General features: G+C 46.2%; 1 protein-coding gene across 1 annotated transcript in view; it reads right to left on the bottom strand.

The window, feature by feature from the left end:
• Positions 1–392, bottom strand: part of Dync1li1 (dynein cytoplasmic 1 light intermediate chain 1) — a 33,271-nt gene extending 32,879 nt beyond the window's left edge. Inside the window, exon 1 of the mRNA XM_028892989.2 lies at positions 119–392. Coding sequence (XP_028748822.1) covers positions 119–264 — 146 coding nt within the window. The 5' untranslated portion in view covers positions 265–392. The remainder of the gene's footprint in view (positions 1–118) is intronic.
• Positions 393–18,003: the final 17,611 nt, after the last annotated feature.

Here is an 18,003-nt window from a genome sequence, read left to right as displayed (position 1 = left end):
CCAGCTCCCGGGAGGCCCCGCCCGGCTCCCTGCTCCCGCGGGGCTCTGGGATCCCGAAGGCGTCCGCCCGGGCGAGGAGATAACCCGCGGGGGACCAGAGAGGGGTGCGGTCGTTTACCAGAGGTTCTGTCCGTCCTCGTCGTCGCCCGCCGCGGGGCCGCCGCTGCCCGACGCCAGCTCGTTGGCCAGAGGCCCGCTGGCGTAAGTCGAGGCTAACCCGGGTGGAGATGAACCGAACGAGCCGACTCGCCCCACGGCCGCCATCTTGGTCGGGAATCACACCACTCCTGACAGGGCTGAAAGAGCGAGGCGGCGGCGGCGGCGGCGGCGGCAGCGGCGGCGGCAGCGGAGGGAACCCGGATATGGGCGTTCGGGGCTCTGGAGCAGACCGCGCCTGCGGGGGCGGGAACCAAGCCTGAGGGCGGGGCCTGGGGCGGGGCTGCCGAAGGAGCGGGACGCTGCTGCGCATGCGCGGTGGTCCAGGCCCGGGGGACTGCGCGTGCGCGGACTCATGAGTCGCTGGACTCGGTGGCGGTGCTGCTTTTCCCTGAGTCTCCAAGCTGGAACGCTGCTCCGCGTGCACCACCTGTCTGTCACCCCGGCTGCAGCGGTAGGGAGGGCAAGGTGTGTTAGGTGTGCGGCACAGCCGCCCACCCTTCAATGGGGCAGTAACCTGGGACCTGCGCTGCCCACCATTCAGTCGGTCCAAGCGGGGTTCGCAGCCTTTAACTGTGCGCCCAGGTACAAACCGGCTGTCCCCGTCCCCGCCGCCGAGGTTAGCGTTGTCCTGGATGTCTGGCCTTTCCTCTCTGCATTCTCAAGGGACGATGAGTACCTCAAGCTGGACCCACATCTGGAGCCGGTTCTTCCAGTTTCTAAGCAGCTGCATGACAGATAAATGTTGGCAGCGCTTGTACAGTTAATGGTCTTGATGGGTTTCTGGTTTTGTTTGTTTGTTTCAGGAGGGGAATCTAATGTCGCCCAGGATAGACTCTAAATCTTCCTGCCTGCTTGTCCCAAGTGCTGAGGTTAGCAGGTGCATATCACCATGCCCGCCTCTGATCTTGAAGTCTGAAATGTCCTCTGTGAGATTTGAAAAGACCCCACCCTCACCCTACCCCACCCCACCCCGGCCCCAACACGAGTCGACTTTCCGTCACCTTCACCGTCACCAGCAAGCACAGAGAACCTAAACTAGCACCTAGATAATTATTTGTCACAACTTTATTGACTAAATATATTGGAATGTCTGAGGGCCATTTCGAGAAAGAGTCGATGGCTTTAAGGCTCTGTCATGCACCCTGTAAGAGCAATGGCTGAAAATGGTCTGGCTTTGTACATTTTTTTCCATATTTGAAGATCGTTTGTTCATGTGACCTGAACAATGCTGTTTCGCTAGCAAGAAAGTCCACCGCCAAGCACTGTATTTGCTGCAGGTCACTTGACACTTACTAGACTCTGTAGGCTGGCTAATCTGAGTTCAGTTTATTGGCTTTGTAACCTCATGATTTGCCCTCTCTTGAGTTTCAGGTTTTTAACTGTAAGTTTGGTATAAAAGGAAAATTAAATGGGGTGATTCATGTAAAGGTTTAAAACACTTTCTAGAAAATCATAAGTGCTCAATGAATATTAACTATTGTTTTGTTTTTATTTTTAAATCTTTTTTGTAAAGATGTATGTATTTTGGGCCGGGGCAGTTGTGGCCCACGCCTTTAATCACAGAACTTGGAGGCAGAGGCAGGCACATCTCTTGAGTTCAAGGCCAGCCTGGTCTACAAAGGAGTTCCAGGACAGCCAGGGCTACACAGAGAAACTGTCTCAAAAAACAAACCAAAAAGATGTATTTATTTTTATTTTATGTGTATGGATGTTTGCCTGGATGTATGTCTGTGTACTACATGCATGCCTATGCCTGGTGTCAGAGGAAGCCAGAAGAAAACATTGGATCCCCTGGAACAGGAGTTACAAACTGTTGTTAACTGCCATGTGGGTGCTGGGAATCAAATCTGGGTCCTGTGGAAGAGAAACCAATGCTCTTAACTGCTGAGCCGTCTCTCCAGCCCTGTTAGTGTGTGTGTGTGTGTGTGTGTGTGTGTGTGTGTGTGTGTGTGTGTGTGTGTGTATTCTCAGAAAATCAGTGTTTCATTCTGATCTCTTGTGGTTGTTTGTGATTTGCCACTGCATATCTGCCAGGCTACTTGACCCTGTAGCTTCCAGAGATTCTTGTGTCTTTGCCTCCCACCTGACATAGCAACACTACTCGTCTGGCTTTCTGTGGATTCTAGGCATCTTCACCCAGGCGCTCTAGCTGCAGACGCCTTACCTACAGAGCCATCTCCCCAGCCGGTTTTACTGATGTGGGAGACAGTCTCACATACCTATGGCGGGCTTTGACTCTCTTGTGTGAATGATGCTAATCATGATCTTCCAGCCTCCAACCTCTCAAGTGCTGGAATTACCGGTGAAAACCACCTCACCTCGTGAATTATTTTAAATAATTGTCTCTTGTTAACCTTTTGAACCATATCTTGCCAACCCCTGGTAATGGCAGCCCTAATGAATTCCTGGAGCCAAAATTCCTGTCACTGTGACTAGGGAAGGAACCGGAGCCCTCGCATGCATCCTAGGTTTCTCATGATGCCAAACAACCTGGGAACTCCCAATTCACAGCCATCAAGGAAAGCTCTGTAGAGCTGTGGCCCGTCTGGAGATGATTCACTTTCTGCCCTGCTTTCCTGCTTCAATCCTCTTTCCTCAGAGCATTTTCTCAACTGTGTTTATACGCAGGGTTGTGGTTTCCAGATGGGATTTGCCCTGTCTGTGAAGGGTTTACTTTCATAACAATGTCAGGCCTTCAGATGGCTAATTAAAGACTTAAACTGAGGTCAAAGTTGTATTCCTATGGGCCTGGAGATGGAGCTCAGTTGGTAGAGTGGCAGTCTCCCATGCATGAAGCCCTGAGTTCAGTCCCCAGCACCGAATACACCAGGTGTGGTGGTATAGGTCTAGAACCCCAGCATATGGGAGGGGGAGGCAGGAGGATGGGAAGTTCAAGGTTCTCCCTAGATACACAGTCAACTCAAGCGCAGCCTGGGATACATGTGATCTCACTCCCAAAAAGAAAAGAAAAAGAAAAAAGGGAAGTTGTGTTCCCATGACTTTGTAGTACTGATATGTATCATTCCTCTATTAAGATGCCTGATTAAAATTACTTATAAATTCCTGCTGTATACTAGGCTGCGTTCTATGTACTGTGATTTTCCAACTTCACCTTTGTTTTTAAGATTTTATTTTTTTTTAATTTTATGTGTATAAATGTTTGCTACATGTTTGTATCTATACCACATGAGTACCTGGTGCCTCTGAAGCCAGAAGGTGTTGGATCACCTGAGACTGTAGTCACATGGTTGTAAACCACCATGTAGGTGCTGGGAATTAAACATGGGTTCCCAGGAAGAGCAGCCAGTACTCTTAACTGAAGAGTCATCTCTCCAGCCCCCATTTAATGATTTTTAAAAAGAGAGTGTGTGTGTGTGTGTGTGTGTGTGTGTGTGTGTGTGTGTGTGTGAGAGTATATCTGTACTATGTGCATGCAGGTACATTTGGAGGCCAGAAAACTCCATTAGCTCACCTGAAACTGGAGTCACAGGCATCACCACCACTGCCTGGTATTAATAACTTTTTTTAATGAAACATTAAGTTAGTAACTTATATAGCAACTGTAAAAAAAAAAAAAAATCAGGGGCTGGAGAGATGGCTCAGTGGTTAGGAGCACTGGCTGCTCTTCCAGAGGACCCAGGTTCAATTCCCAGCACCCACAAGGCAGCTCACAACTGTCTGTAACTCCGTTTCTAGGAGATCTGACACCTTCACACCAATTCACATAAAATAAAGTTTAAAAAAAATCAAACAGTCTAACACATACTATCCAAAGATAAAGTAATTTGGTATGTGCTGAGGAATGATAGTAGAGAAATATTAAAAGTCTTTTTTTGTAAAATAAATAAAAAAAAATAATAAAAAAAAAAGTCTTTTTTTTTCCCACTGGGTAGTGGGGGCTCACGCTTTTAATTCCAGCACTCAGGAGGTAGAGGCAGGTGGATCTGTGTGAGTTCTAAGCCAGCCTAGTCTACAGAGTTCCAGGACAGCCAGGACTACACAGAGAAACACTGTCTCAGAAAAAAAAATTTTTTTTTCTGTAATTAATCTATTTGATTTCTATAAAAGCAGAAAATTTGTTCATGGTGTAAAATAGTGTCAGATTTAAGCTGAGGTGTCTCAGGCAGCTTTCACTAGCTTTACATAGTATAATAGCATGCACCATGCAAAGTACACATGTGTGTTCAGAACCATGGCTGTGGTGAAGTCCTTTGATGCAACACAGGTAAGCGGGGCTAGAAACATTTGGATTCATTATGCTTTTGATTTTTGTTCGTTTGTTTGTTTGTTTTGTTTTTCTAGACAGGGTTTCTCTGTGTAGTTTTGCACCTTTCCTGGAACTCGCTTTGGAGACCAGGCTGGCCTTGAACTCACAGAGATCTGCCTGCCTCTGCCTCCCAAGTGCTGGGATTAAAGGCGTGCGCCACCACCACCACCCGGCGCTTTTGGATTTTTTTTTTAATTAGTTTGGAGTTGCCTGTTCAGAACCCTTTAATGATGCCAAATTTTTCATAACCCCAATGCAGTTTTGAGACCCTATGTAGCATCCCACTCCACAACTGAAGAAGCTGAGACTTAAAGAACATAGGATGGAGAGAGGGACACAAGCCTGTAATCCCAGCACTAGGAAGGCTGAGACAAGTCAATGGAAAGTCCAGGACATGCAGAGATTATATACAAATATGGTACTGTTTATACCAGAGACTTTGGCATCATCGGATGGTGGTACTCACAGTGGGTCCTGAAACCAATCTCCACTCACACTATACAGATACCAAAGGATGTCTGCATATGGTACAGGCTTCTACGTTTATCTCTCCAGCCCAGAGATTCTTCTGGAATTCAGATTAATATACCCACCTGCCAACTTCACATCTCCACTCAGATGTTTAATAGGCATTTCAAACTCAACATACCCCAAACTAAACTAGCCTGCTCCCATAAAAGCTTCATTACCCCACTTCTCCACTACAGAGCAACCCTTTGTGGCTCAGGCCCAAATCCTGAGTCATTTTTAACTTCTCTATTTCTCTCAAACCTCAGACTGAAACTTGAAACTCTGAGGAGTCCTGTTGTGCCTGCCTGCCTTCAACATAAACCCACAATGCAACTTCTTTTATTTGTGTGTGGGTGTGTGGTGGTGTACACGCACGTACGTGTGGGTGCTACAGCACCTACGTGGAGAACCGAGAACAACTCTGTGGATGGAGCTGGTACTCCTCTTCCACTTTTACATGGGCTGGCATGGCAAGCACTTTTACCCATGAGTCATTTGAAAACCCCACAATGCAATTTTGTTTTGTTTTGTTTTTTTCTGAGACAAGGTTTCTCTGTGTAGCCCTGGCTGTCCTGAAACTCACTCTATAGACCAGGCTGGGCTCAAACTCAGAGATCCTCCTGCCTCTTTCTCCGAAGTGGTGGGATTAAGGTGGTGCGTCACCACCGCTGGACTCACAATACAGCTTCTTTTCACTCGTCTACTGGTAGCCTCTGGGTGTGAGCTGTGATCCATTTTTTAGCTATTTGATCTCATGCACGGATAGAATGAGATTTAGCCATGCTCACCTCTCCTCTTATTCCCTCCCTCTCCTGCTGAAATGCTCCTCCCATCAAGTTGCTCCCCTACTTTCTGGTTACTGTTTTTCTGTTACCCACTGAGTTTAGTTATAGTTGCTTGATTGAGCAGGAGTGGAGGGGTGTTTTATTGGCAATGGTTTTTGAGACAGGGTCTCATGTAGCACAGGCTAGCTTTACACTCACTATGTAGCTAAGTAGCCAAGGCTACCCTAGACCTGCTGATCATCCTGCCTCTACATCAGGTATTTGTATAACAAGTGTGGACCACTTCTAATCTCTTGCCTCAATTACTATAAAAAGCCTTCAGACCGGCATCTAAAATGATCTTTGGATGGGGATGTAGCTTAGTTGGTAGAATGCTTGCCTAGTATGCAGGAAGCCCTGGGTTTGACCCCCAGCATTGCATCAACCAGGTATGTTCACCTGTAAATCCAGCACTCTATAGGTGGATACAGGATGATTAGAACTTCAAGATCATCCTCAGTTACACAGGGAGTTCAAGACAGCCTGGGCCAGAGACCTTGCTCAATAATAACACAACAAAGTGATCTTTTGACATTATACACACAATTTCACTTTTTTGCCCAGAACACTACAGTGACTCCTCACTTTCATTTTTTTATTTTATGTTCATGTATTTTATGTATGTTCAGGTTCACACATACATGCATGTGTGGTGCACATGTGTGCACCTATGTATAGAGACCAGAAGCCAATGTCTGTTTGGTCTTTTGCTCACTTGCTCTGTATTTGTTGAGATGGCTCTCTCAGTGAACCTGAGGTCTACCGGTTGACTAGAATGAGTGGTCAGCAAATCCCTACCAGTGCCTGGATCACAGGTATGCTGCCTGCCATACTTGTTCTGTGGGGACTGGGGCCCCAAATTTAGGGTTTTGTGCTTGCTTGAGTCATTGTCTTAGCCCTGTAACTCCTAATTTTAATCAGAGTACAAGCCAAAGGCCTTCTAAAGATCTATAAGGCCATGCAGGCTCTGACCTCCTCTGCCTGGCGGTTCTCTGCCTAGATTTCCCTATTGAGCCTTGTCAGCCCTGCTGCTGTCCCTTGAAAATGTGTCACTTTGCTTTGGACCTTTGTTCTAGCTCTTCCACTAGGGAGGAAAATGCAGGCAGATCTCTGGGCATTCAAGGCCAGCCTGGTCTACATAGCACGTTCCAGGACAGCCAGGGCTATGTAATGAGACTGTCTCAAAAAATAAAATAATAACTTCAAACTATAAGTCCTTGAAGAATGCATTGTACACACTTGCTATCCTGGGTTATATAAATACAGATTTACTTTGGAAAACTCTGGGCTTCCTGAGGCTCATCAGAGTCAGGTTCTACTAGATCATCTCAGATGTACCCAAGCTGGCTCTGCGTTTTGGGTTTAGTTTGGTTTCTAATTCAGCTGAAGCACGGGAAAATGGAATGCTAGCCAGAGGAAAGACAGCGCCTGCTCCCTCAGCTGTCTGTCTCCCAGGAGCCTGGTGTCTTCTCTGCTTACTTTTCTTCTGTCTGGATGTCAGCATCCTCTGCCTACTCACCGGCCTTGCTGAGGACACAGTTGGGTATTTTGACACAAGAACTCTGCCAAAATTTGGTTCGACTGGGAGGGGGACATTCCTGAGGTCTAGGATTGGGGGAACAGAGAGCCACTTCCTCTCACTGCAGGAGGTTTCTCCCTCTGGGTTTGGAAACTGGGACAAGAGCATCACTGCTCAAGCTGTACCAGCTCTCATAGGCTGCCAGATAAGGCTTGCCTCATCCACTGTGCCAAATGCGGGCAAGTCACAGTTGATATTAAAGCGTCACAAAGCCAAAAACAGAAGAAAGCAAAGGGCCCTTATGGTTTGACTGTGTGGGCAAAAAGGACACGGGATGGGCCTCAGAATTTAAATAGTCCATCACCTACACAATACTGAAGATCTCTTCCTCCTTTCTTCCCTCCCCCGCGCCCCAAAATACCTAACATCTCTGATTGAGAAAAAAACAGTAATGCCAGAGTGGCAACCCTTGCATCCTCTCCAAGAAGACCCAACCTGGGACCCCAGGAGAGAGTAGTCCCAAAGTTCTTCTTTAGCTTATCCTATTGTGAGCGCCTCTTTACAATGAGGGGAGTGATGGGTATTTGCTTCATTTTCCTGATCTCACTCTCTCTAATTACACCTCTAACGCTTCTCCTTTCTTCACCTAGGAGGGTGTCTGTGTATGTGGTGTCCTGGTGTATGCACGTGAGTGTGTATCTGTGTGCACATAGCAGCACCCATGCAGAGGTTAGAGGCCATTGCTCTTTTGAGACAGGCTCTCGCACTAAACTAAACTAAAGATCACTGTTGGGGTTAGACTGGCTGGCCAGCAAACATTTGGGATCTCTCTCTATTCAGGGTTCTATAGGTGGAGGTCTGCTGACTTTGGGCACAAAGGTAAGTCTTTACTTTAGAGGCTCTGTATTAGGCATAATGGAAAAAAATATGAAATTTGTTATTTTTAGCAAAGTGCTACCTTTTGTAGCCATAGGTGATGTTATATTCATACTAATCTACTTTAGTCTAAAGCTAATTATTATTTCTTTTCACTCTTAAGAACCAAGCCTAGAATCATAACCTGTTTTATCCTGTACCTATGAAAACATCAGGTGGGAAGAGTGTAAGAGAGCTGCCCTGTTGGGAACTCTTATTTGCAAAGTTACATTCTGTGTCAATACAATCAAGTGAGAAAAATGCCCCACATAAGCCTGAGCTTCACACACATGTGCACACATTTGTACCTATATATACGCATGTACACACATACATGAACCTATGCATACACACAAAATGAAAATGGAAGCAGTACAGGCCAAGCCTACATAGACAGACTTTGTCTGAAAAAAGCAAAAAGCTAACAAAACAGAGAGCAGAATTTTTCTTCCTAATCCTTCTGATCTTTCTTTTTTAAGTTCTTTTTTTGAGGGGATGAGGGCTCCAAGACAGGGTTTCTCAGTGTAGACCTGGCTGTCCTAGAACTCGATCTGTAGACCAGACCAAGTACTGGGATTAGAGGCGTGTGCCACCACCACCTGGTTTTTTTGTTTTTGTTTTTGTTTTTGTTTTTTATGTGAATGAGTGTTCACCTATGTATATATGTGTACGACATATATTAAGTGCCCCTAGAAGCCAGAAGGGGGCATCAGATGAAGTTATAGATCACTAAGATCACTGAGTTCAGTTCCTGACACCCACATCAGGTGGTTCACAACTGTCTGTGTAACTCCAGCTCCAGGGGGCCCTGATGCCTCTGGCCTCCATAGGCACCAGCACTCATGTGCACATACACACACATAGGCATGAACATACACATAATTAAAAATACTAAAAATAAATCTTTTTTTTTTTTAATGTTTGGACTCAGTGTTTAGAGCGACTTCAGAACAGGATCCAGAGTCACCCCAATGTGAGTGCAGCCGAGCCACTGGACCAGCAGTGGAGCCCTGGAGCTCTGTTTCCTCAACTCTGACTAGGGTCATTGTGAGAAATAAGGCAATACATCTGGAATGTTGTGAGGACTCCCTCTTTCACTCTTTGTACGGGGTCTCATGTAGCCCAGGCTGGCCTGTAGTGGGTAGCTGTTCCTGCTTTGACCTGGAAGTACTACCCCTAGTGAGGCTTCTGGTAACTGCCATGCCTGCCTATGACCTGCCCCTGGGATGGGGCCACGACAGGCGCCCTTAAGACCGGAGATCTGGACGTGCAGGGCCTCTTGGTTCCTCGTGACCCTGGATGCTGGATGGCAGACTGAGTCAGAGTTCTCCAGAGAACCCCGCTGGACTGCACCTCACCTCTCCCGGATCCTGTAACCAACCCATTTACTGGCTGTAAGTTACCCCTCAAAATAAACTTTCTTTTTAACTACATGGAGTTGTCTTGATAAATCCCCACATTACTGGCCTCAAACAGATTGTAGTAGGGGATGGATCTGAACTTCTAATCCTCCTTCTTTTACTTCCAGAGTGCTGAGATTACAGGAACAGCCTGACATGCCTGTTTTACACTGTACTGGGTTAGAACTCAGAGCTTTTTGCATGCTAGGCAAGCACTCTACCAATTGAGCTCCAGCTCCAGCCCAGTCCCTAGTTATTCTTATTCTTATCTGAGATATATTTATAAAGCTACTTTATAGAGCAGTTTTTCTTTTTTCATCTGCACGCAGTCCTGCAGCCGCTTATAAAATAATCATTCAGAGGCTTAATATTAATAACTAATTACATGGTCTATGGCAGGCTTCTTGCTAGCTAGCTCTTAAAGCCTAAACCATTTCTATTCATCTATGTGTCACCACATGGCTGTGGCTTACTGGTACTTTCACATCTTGCTTCTGGTGGCGGCTGGCGTCCTTCCTCTCCGCCTTTCTTTTAGATTAATAGAAATGGATTAAGTTATAAGAGCTAGCTAGCAAGAAGCCTGCCATAGACCATACAATTAGTAATTAATATTAAGCCTCTGAATGATTATTTTATAAGCAGCTGCAGGACTGCCGATGAGAGAAGTTTGTCCTGACCGTGGGCTGGGCAAAACATAGGAAACCATTTGACTACAAACTGAAGCAGAGACCATGCGGACAGAGACATGCTGTTCACTGGCTCATACAATGGACCACTCACAGGCTTAGGCTCAGCTACCTCTCTTGTACAGCCCAGGCCCACCTGCATAGGGACAGTGCTGCCCACAGTGGGCTGGGCCCTCCCATGTCAATTAGCAATCAAGACAAGCTCTCATAGACATGGCCACCGGCTAATCTGATCTGGGAAATTCCTCTGCTGAGGGACTTTCTTCCCAGATGTGTCAAGTTGACAGTGAAAACCAAGCAGCACACACATGAATCCCCACGGAAATCCCTTAAAACTGAAAGTCTGACTCAAGGCCTGTGGCAGCACAGCAATTGAACTTCCATTTCTAACACTTTCTGATGGATGGCCGTAGCTGGACCACAAGCCAGCATTCTACAGCAGAAAGAGACAGGCTTTGTTGGTTTGCTTCGGTTTGGTCACAGGATCTCACCGTGTAGCCCCAGGCTGGCCTGGAATTCAGCCATCTTACAGGGTGACCTTGAACTCTCCTGGCAATCTTCTTACTCAGTCCCCTAAGCTCTGGGATTATACACCAATGAAATCATGTTATTGAGCTTGCTGTTTTCTTTCTCTTTCTTTTTATTATTATTATTATTGTTTACTGTTGTTGTTGTTGTTATTGAGACAGGGTCTTGCTGTCTCACCCTGGCTGCTGGTTGATCTGGAGCTTGCAATGAATATGTTTCACATGACAGAGGGAACCACAAAGCTTGACTTAGTTTCCTGTCCTGTCACTGTGGTAAAATACCCCACACAAGGAGTTGAAGGGAAGAAGCGTTTGTTCCCACAGTTCAAGGGCACGGTCCATCACTGCAGGAAAGCCAAAGGGCCAGGACCTTGAAGCAGCTGGTCATGTCACATCCACAGTCAGGAATGGAGGGGATGAATGCAGGCTGATGCTCAGCTCCACTCTCCATCTGTACGACCCAGGACCCCAGCCAGGGAAGGACGGCACCCACAGCTGGTCTTCCCCCTTAGTGAAGGCGATGGAGATGCTCCCCCACAGGGAAGGACGGCACCCACAGCTGGTCTTCCCCCTTAGTGAAGGTGATCGAGATGCTCCCCCACAGGGAAGCCTAGAGCTCCATCTCCCAGTGGAGTCTGTCAGCCTCGTTGTCACTGGGACGAAGCTGCAAGCAGCTGCTCGGGCTTGGGCAGTGGGATTAAACTGCCTCTCCTAAACTTCAAGCACAGGAAATTCCCCAACGATCCTTTGAGTTCGCATGCACAGTGATCCGATCTGTAAGTCCCTACGTGGAATACGCACTGTGTATACCTGATGGTGTACCTAACAACCTAGCTCCCCCACCACCCACACAGAGCCACGCAGACACCCCACTCCAGTCTCTCCTCCTTCAGCAAGCAGCCTCAAACAACTCCCTTTGTGTGGTCAGTTTGCATTCGAGGCAAGAACACTCATAAGAGATGCACCCAAGCCGGGTGGTAGTGGCGTACAACTTTAATCCCAGAACTCGGGAGGCAGAGTCAGGTGGATTTCTGTGAGGCCAGCCTGGGTTACAGAGCAAGATCCAGGACAGGCACCAAAACACACAGAAACCCTGTCTCGAACCCCACCACCACCAAACAATGAGATGCACCCAAGTTCCAGGCCCATCTGGCCTGTAGAATGACTTCCAGGTCAGCCCAAGCAACTTAGTGTGACCCTCTCAAAGTGAAAACTACAAACTAGACTAGGGATATAGTTTAGGGTATATTAGAGATCATTTCGTGGCGTGGGGCCTCACGAGCCCCTCTCCAAGGTGAGAACCTTTTGTTGGTCTTTATGCTTTGTGTCAATATTGAGCTACTGGGCTCCAAGGTAAAGTTGAAGTCCTTCATAGATAACTATGCTGGACCGTAAGCTTCCAGGAGCTTCTCTCTCCAATGCCCATCTCCCCATAGGAGTGCTGGGATTGTAGGTGCCCCTACCTCCAGCATCTGCAGCATCTGGCTTTGCTTTTTCTTCTCTTTTCTTTTTTTTTTTTTTTTTTTTTGCAGCCTGTCCTGGATCTCACTCTGTAGACCAGGCTGGCCTCGAACTCACAGAGATCCCTATGGGATTAAAGATGTGTGCCACTGCTGGCTGGCCGCTTGGCTTTTTCTTTTTCTTTCTTTTTTTTTTTTTTTTAAGATTTATTTATTATGTATACAGCATGTATGACCAGAAGAGGGCACCAGACCTTATTACAGATGGTTGTGAGCCACCATGTGGTTGCTGGGAATTGAACTCAGGACCTCTGGAAGAGCAGTCAGTGCTCTTAACCTCTAAGCCATCTCTCCAGCCCAAGGCTTTTTCTTAAACTTGGGTTCCAGGGATCAAACTCAGGCTGTCAGACTTTTGCAGCAAACAAGTGATTCTACCCACTGAGCCACCTCACCTGACTTTGATTGTTCTCGTTTGCCTTCTATCACTGTGATAGAACTGACAGAACCGACCTGTGGAGGGAACGATTGATTTGGCTCCCGTGTCCCGAGGCACCGTCCATTACTGAGGAATGTCAGGGCAGGAAGTACAGCAGAGATCTGGGAAGAACATTGTTTACTGGCTTGCTCCCCATGTCCGGCTCAGCTTGCTTTCTTATATTACCCAGGACCACCTGCCCAGGGGTGGCTCTCCCTCCAGTGTTCAGGTTCCTCCCGTATCATTTATGAATCAAGAAAATACCCCACAGATTTCCCAACAGGCCAACCTGAAGGAGACATTTTCTCAGTTGATATTCCCTCTTCCCAAACGATCCTGGCTTGTGTCAAGCTGACAAATAAGATAAACAAAAAAACAGCCAACACAACAATGTCATTGACTGTATAATGAGATGTCTCAATCTAGTCATCCTGTATCCTTCCATTCTAATTTTCTATTATACTGTCTGAGACGTCTCACTGCAGCCCAGGCTGACCAGGGACTCTGTAGCCGGCTGTTAATCCTTTGTTTATCCCTCACTCGCCTTCGCCCTTCTCTTCCCTCCTAGTCTTATCCTCAGCCATTCTGTGCCATTGTTCAAAAGCCTATGCCCTGCCTTGCCCAGGCAAGACAGCAAATCATTGCATAATCCCTTCTCTTCCTGGCTCCTGATCCGGCTGCTCCGGAGGTGGATGTATAGAACCTACCACCTCTACTTGTAACCCACTTGGGAATGAGGGTGTTATTTTTAGGCACAGTAATGTAAAAAGCTCTTGCTAGACTGTTCTGGGGGCAGGGGAGTGTCCTCAGCCCTTCAGGGAAACGAGGAATTTTTTTCTATTCCAGCCAGTAGCCAGAGTGGGTTGTCTGTAGGAGCAGGGACAGTTCACTGCTCCCTTCTACCCCGGTTTTAACAGGTGCTTAACCATCATAAGTGTTGAGAGCTTTAAACCACTGGGGCTTTAGGGTGTCTTCCTGCTTAGTGGCCTATTATAATAAATGTAGCATCTGGGTTGTAAATGTCCACCCGCCACCCTGCTGCCATGCCCACATGGAGTGGGTCCCTTGCCAGCCTGCCGCTGCATCTGGCCAGCATGCCAGCATGGTTCCCTGCACAAGTGGAGTACCCTGGCCCAGCCAGCTGGGGGTTTCTCACTCGTGCATAATTCATAACACTCACTTCATCAGGTTTGTTGGTAAGTGCCTTTCTTGCTGAACTATTACACTGCCTCTTCCTACTTTGTGTGTATGTGTGTGTGTGTGTGTGTGTGTGTGTGTGTGTGTGTGTGTGTATGTTCTGAGATAGTCTCATGTAACCAAGGCTTGCCTCAGACTCAATATGACATTTAATTCTCCTGCCTCAACCTGCCAAATGCTGATTTACAGGTGTATGCCACCACACCTGGCTTCCACACCATATACTTTTACTGAGGAATACATGGCTTATTCTTTTTTAAGATTTATTTATTATTTATACAATGTTAGAAGAGGGCATCAGATCCCATTATAGATTGTTGTGAGCCACCATGTGGTTGCTGGGAGTTGAACTCAGGACTTCTGGAAGATCAGTCAATGCTCTTAACCTCTGAGCCATCTCTCCAGCCCCCATGGCTTATTTTTTTTTTAATCTTTTTTTTACACTTATTTATTATGTGTATATAAAAATATGATAGGGTCTTTTGAATATTTTTGAATACTTATTTTATTTTTCATTATGAGTGTGTGTCCATAAGTACAGGTGCTCAGAGACAAGCACCTGAGCCATCTCTCCAGGCCCTGAGTCAGGGTCTTTTGAAACCCACTGTTGTCTTGCCCGGTCTATTTGACTTTAAGTAGCAGAAATAGCTATTACTGTGGGCCATGGGGAAAAAGAAATTTGTAATCGTGCTTTACTTACTAGTCTATTGCTTTGATAAGACACTATGATTAAAGTATCTTATAAAAGAATGTGTTTATGGTTAGAGTCTATGATTATCAGCAGCCAGTCAGTCACCTGAGCCATAGCTAAGAGCTTACATCCTGAAACTCAACCAGGAGGCAGAGAGAGCTAACTGGTAATAATGGGGGTCTTTTGCAACCTCAAAGCCCACCCCCAATGACACACCACCTCCGACAAGGCCACACCCCCTAATCCTTCCCAAACAGTTCCACCAACTGGGGACCAACTATTCAAACATAAGAGCCTCTGAGGACCATTCTCATTCATACAAATGGTAGCATTCTCCTGTGTGGTTCCCATCCCCCAACTCCATTCCTACTAAGAATAAATGATGTCAGCCTTTCTCTATAGAGTCAGCAAGTATAGGCATATGACTGCATGGAAACTCCCCTGAAGACCGAGAAGGTAGCATTTTCAAGATCTCTGACTCCAATGTCACAGCAAGCAATGAGGGGGTGATGCTGATTGCCTCTGACCATGCCAATTAAATCCAGTGAGTCAGAGATGACAGGGCAGTCCCTGGGGCCCACACAAGAGCTCTTGCAGACAAACAAAAGGCCCAAGTGGACACTGTTTTCATGCTTCCTCTGAAGAGAAGAACATTTTCTTACCTTTTTTTTTTTTTTTTTTTTTTTTTTGGTTTTTCGAGACAGGGTTTCTCTGTGTAGTTTTGGTGCTTGCCCTGGATCTTGCTCTGTAGACCAGGGTGGCCTCAAACTCACAGAGATCTGCCTGGCTCTGCCTCCCATGTGCTGGGATAAAGGCATGCGTCACAGCCGCCCGGCCTTTCTTGTCTTTTTTGACCATTAAAAAAAAAAAAAAAAAAAAAAAACCAGTATGACTTTTTGGTAACAGTAGAACACTTAGGAAATATGAAAAGCCAGGCACAGTGGCTCAGTCCTGTAATCCCAACGCTCGGGAGGCAGAGCAGACAAACGCTTACAAATGAGGCCAGCCTGGTCTATGTAGTAAGTTCCAGGCCATCCAGGGCTATAACAAGAGACCCTGCCTCAAAAATAAATGAATTAAAGAAGGGAGAAGTTATAATTTCATTTTGTTTCCTTTTGCAATATATAAATAAAATATATAAATAAATTTCAGATCTTTTTGAAATTAAAATTTTTCACTTTTTTATATTTTATTTTATTTTTTGAGACAGGATCTTATGGAACCCAAATCAGCCTGGAACTCTCTATTCAGCTGTGGATGAAACTTGAACTCCTGACCCTCCTGTTTCCACCTCCCAAGTTCTGGGGTGACAACATTACCATGCCTGGCTCCAGATCTTTTATAATATAATCATATACTGGAACCTGCTAGGATCCTTCTACATGAATGGTTTTATGTCCTGTTTTCTTTCTTTTAATAATTTATTTTTATTTTATGTACATCAGTGTTTTGCCTGCGTGTGTATCTATATGAGGGCATTGGATCCCCTGGAACAGGAGTTACAGACAGCTGTGAGCTGCCATGTGGGTGCTTGGAATTGAACCCTAGGTCCTCTGGAAGAGCAGCCAGTGCTCTTAACTGCTGAGCCATCTCTCCAGCCCCCTTATGTCCTGTTTTCTGTGACTCATACATAGTTTACAGGGTTCTATAAGTTCTTTGGACTGAGGATGAAGCTCAGTGGTCGAGTATTTGTCTAACATGCCCAAGGCCCTGGGTTTGATTCCCTGGCTCCACAAAGAAAAAAAATCTTTGAAGTATTTCTAGAATTTCAGTTATATTCTATACCTGGCTGTACTGAAAATCATTTGGCCACTCTTCTTTGAGTTTCTATGACTGTGGCTAATGCTTTTTTTGTGTGTGTCACTCAACACTTGGGTGTTCCCTTATAGGATTACAGGGTCAAAAGAGGATGAAACCATGCTGACAGGATGGCTCAATGGCTCTTCCAGATTGGTTTCTATTACTGGCCAAAAGCAACTTGGGAGGAAAAGCTTTATTTGGCGACATGTCCATCATGAAGGGAAGTCAGGGTAGGAACTGAAGCACAGACCGTGGAGGAGAGCTGCTTACTGGCTTGTTCCCCATGGCTTTCTCAGCTTGCTTATACAACCCAGGACCACCTGTCCAGGGATGACACTGCCCACAATGCCTGGGCCCTCCAACATCAAACACTACCAGAAAACACCCCACAAACTTGATGACAGGCCAATCTGAAGGTGGCATCTTCCCAGTTAAGGTTCTCTCTTCCCAAACAACTCTAGTTTGTGTCAGGTTGACAAAAACTAGCACAGCGGGCAAAGTGCTCGCTAGGCAAGCATGAGGTCCTCAGTTTGACTCTACTGTCCACTTAAAAGCTGGTCATGGCCCCACATGTCTGATCCCCGATCACCTGATTCCAAATCAACACACAGAGGCTTATATTACTTGTAAATGTTCAGCTGATAGCTCAGGCTTATTACTAACTAGCTCTTACAACTTAAATTAACCCATTTCTACTAATCTACATTCTACCACATAGTTCATGGCTTTACCTGTCCTCCAGCATGTCTTGCTCCCTCTGTAGCTGGCTGGTGTCTTTCTCATTCTGCTCTCCTTCCCATCATTCTCAGTTTTGCTTTCCCGCCTAACTCCCTGTCTGACTACCAACCTGTCAACTTTTTATTAACATATTCACAGTGTACACAGAAGGATCATTCCACAGTACCCCAGCACAGTGGAGGTGAAGACAGATGCATTCTGGGGGCTTGCTGACTAGCTAGCCTATCTCTGTGTTCAGTGAGAGACTCTATCCCATAAAGCAAAGTAGAAAAGCCACTGAGGATTACATCCCAAAATCTTCTTCTTACAGCTTTACACACAACTACGTGGAACATGCGCCCCACGCACATATGGAACACATGCACACACCACATATATGCATACATACAAACAGACAGACACACACACACAAAAGACAGTGAGTCCAAAAGTCTGGACCCTTTGGGCTGGGGATGTAGTTCAGTTGGTAGAGTGATTGCCTAGCATACACAAGGCCCTTGGTTTGATTCTCAGCACCACATAGACTGGGCATAGCAACACATACATGTCTATAGTCCCAGCATTTGAGAGGTAGAAGCAGAAAGATCAGTTGAAGGTCATCCTGGGCTACGTAGCAAGTTTGAGGCTAGCCTGGGCTACATGTCGAAAAAGGAAAAAAAGGAAGATCATAGAGATGACTTTCTTTGGCTGGAGAGTACAAGGCATGCCAGCAACATTCAGCCCCAGAATCCCTGAGCTTACGAATACCCTGGACAGCTCCTTTAACACTCCTCCCCCCCCCTTTTTGATAAAAGGAGGGGCAAAGGTTTAATTCACTTGTCATTTTTTGGCAGTT

This window comes from Peromyscus leucopus, chromosome 7 (assembly GCF_004664715.2).
Source record: "Peromyscus leucopus breed LL Stock chromosome 7, UCI_PerLeu_2.1, whole genome shotgun sequence".
NCBI lineage: Eukaryota > Metazoa > Chordata > Mammalia > Rodentia > Cricetidae > Peromyscus > Peromyscus leucopus.
Note: the sequence above shows the minus strand (reverse complement) of the source record. Positions and strands in the feature narration are given on the sequence as shown.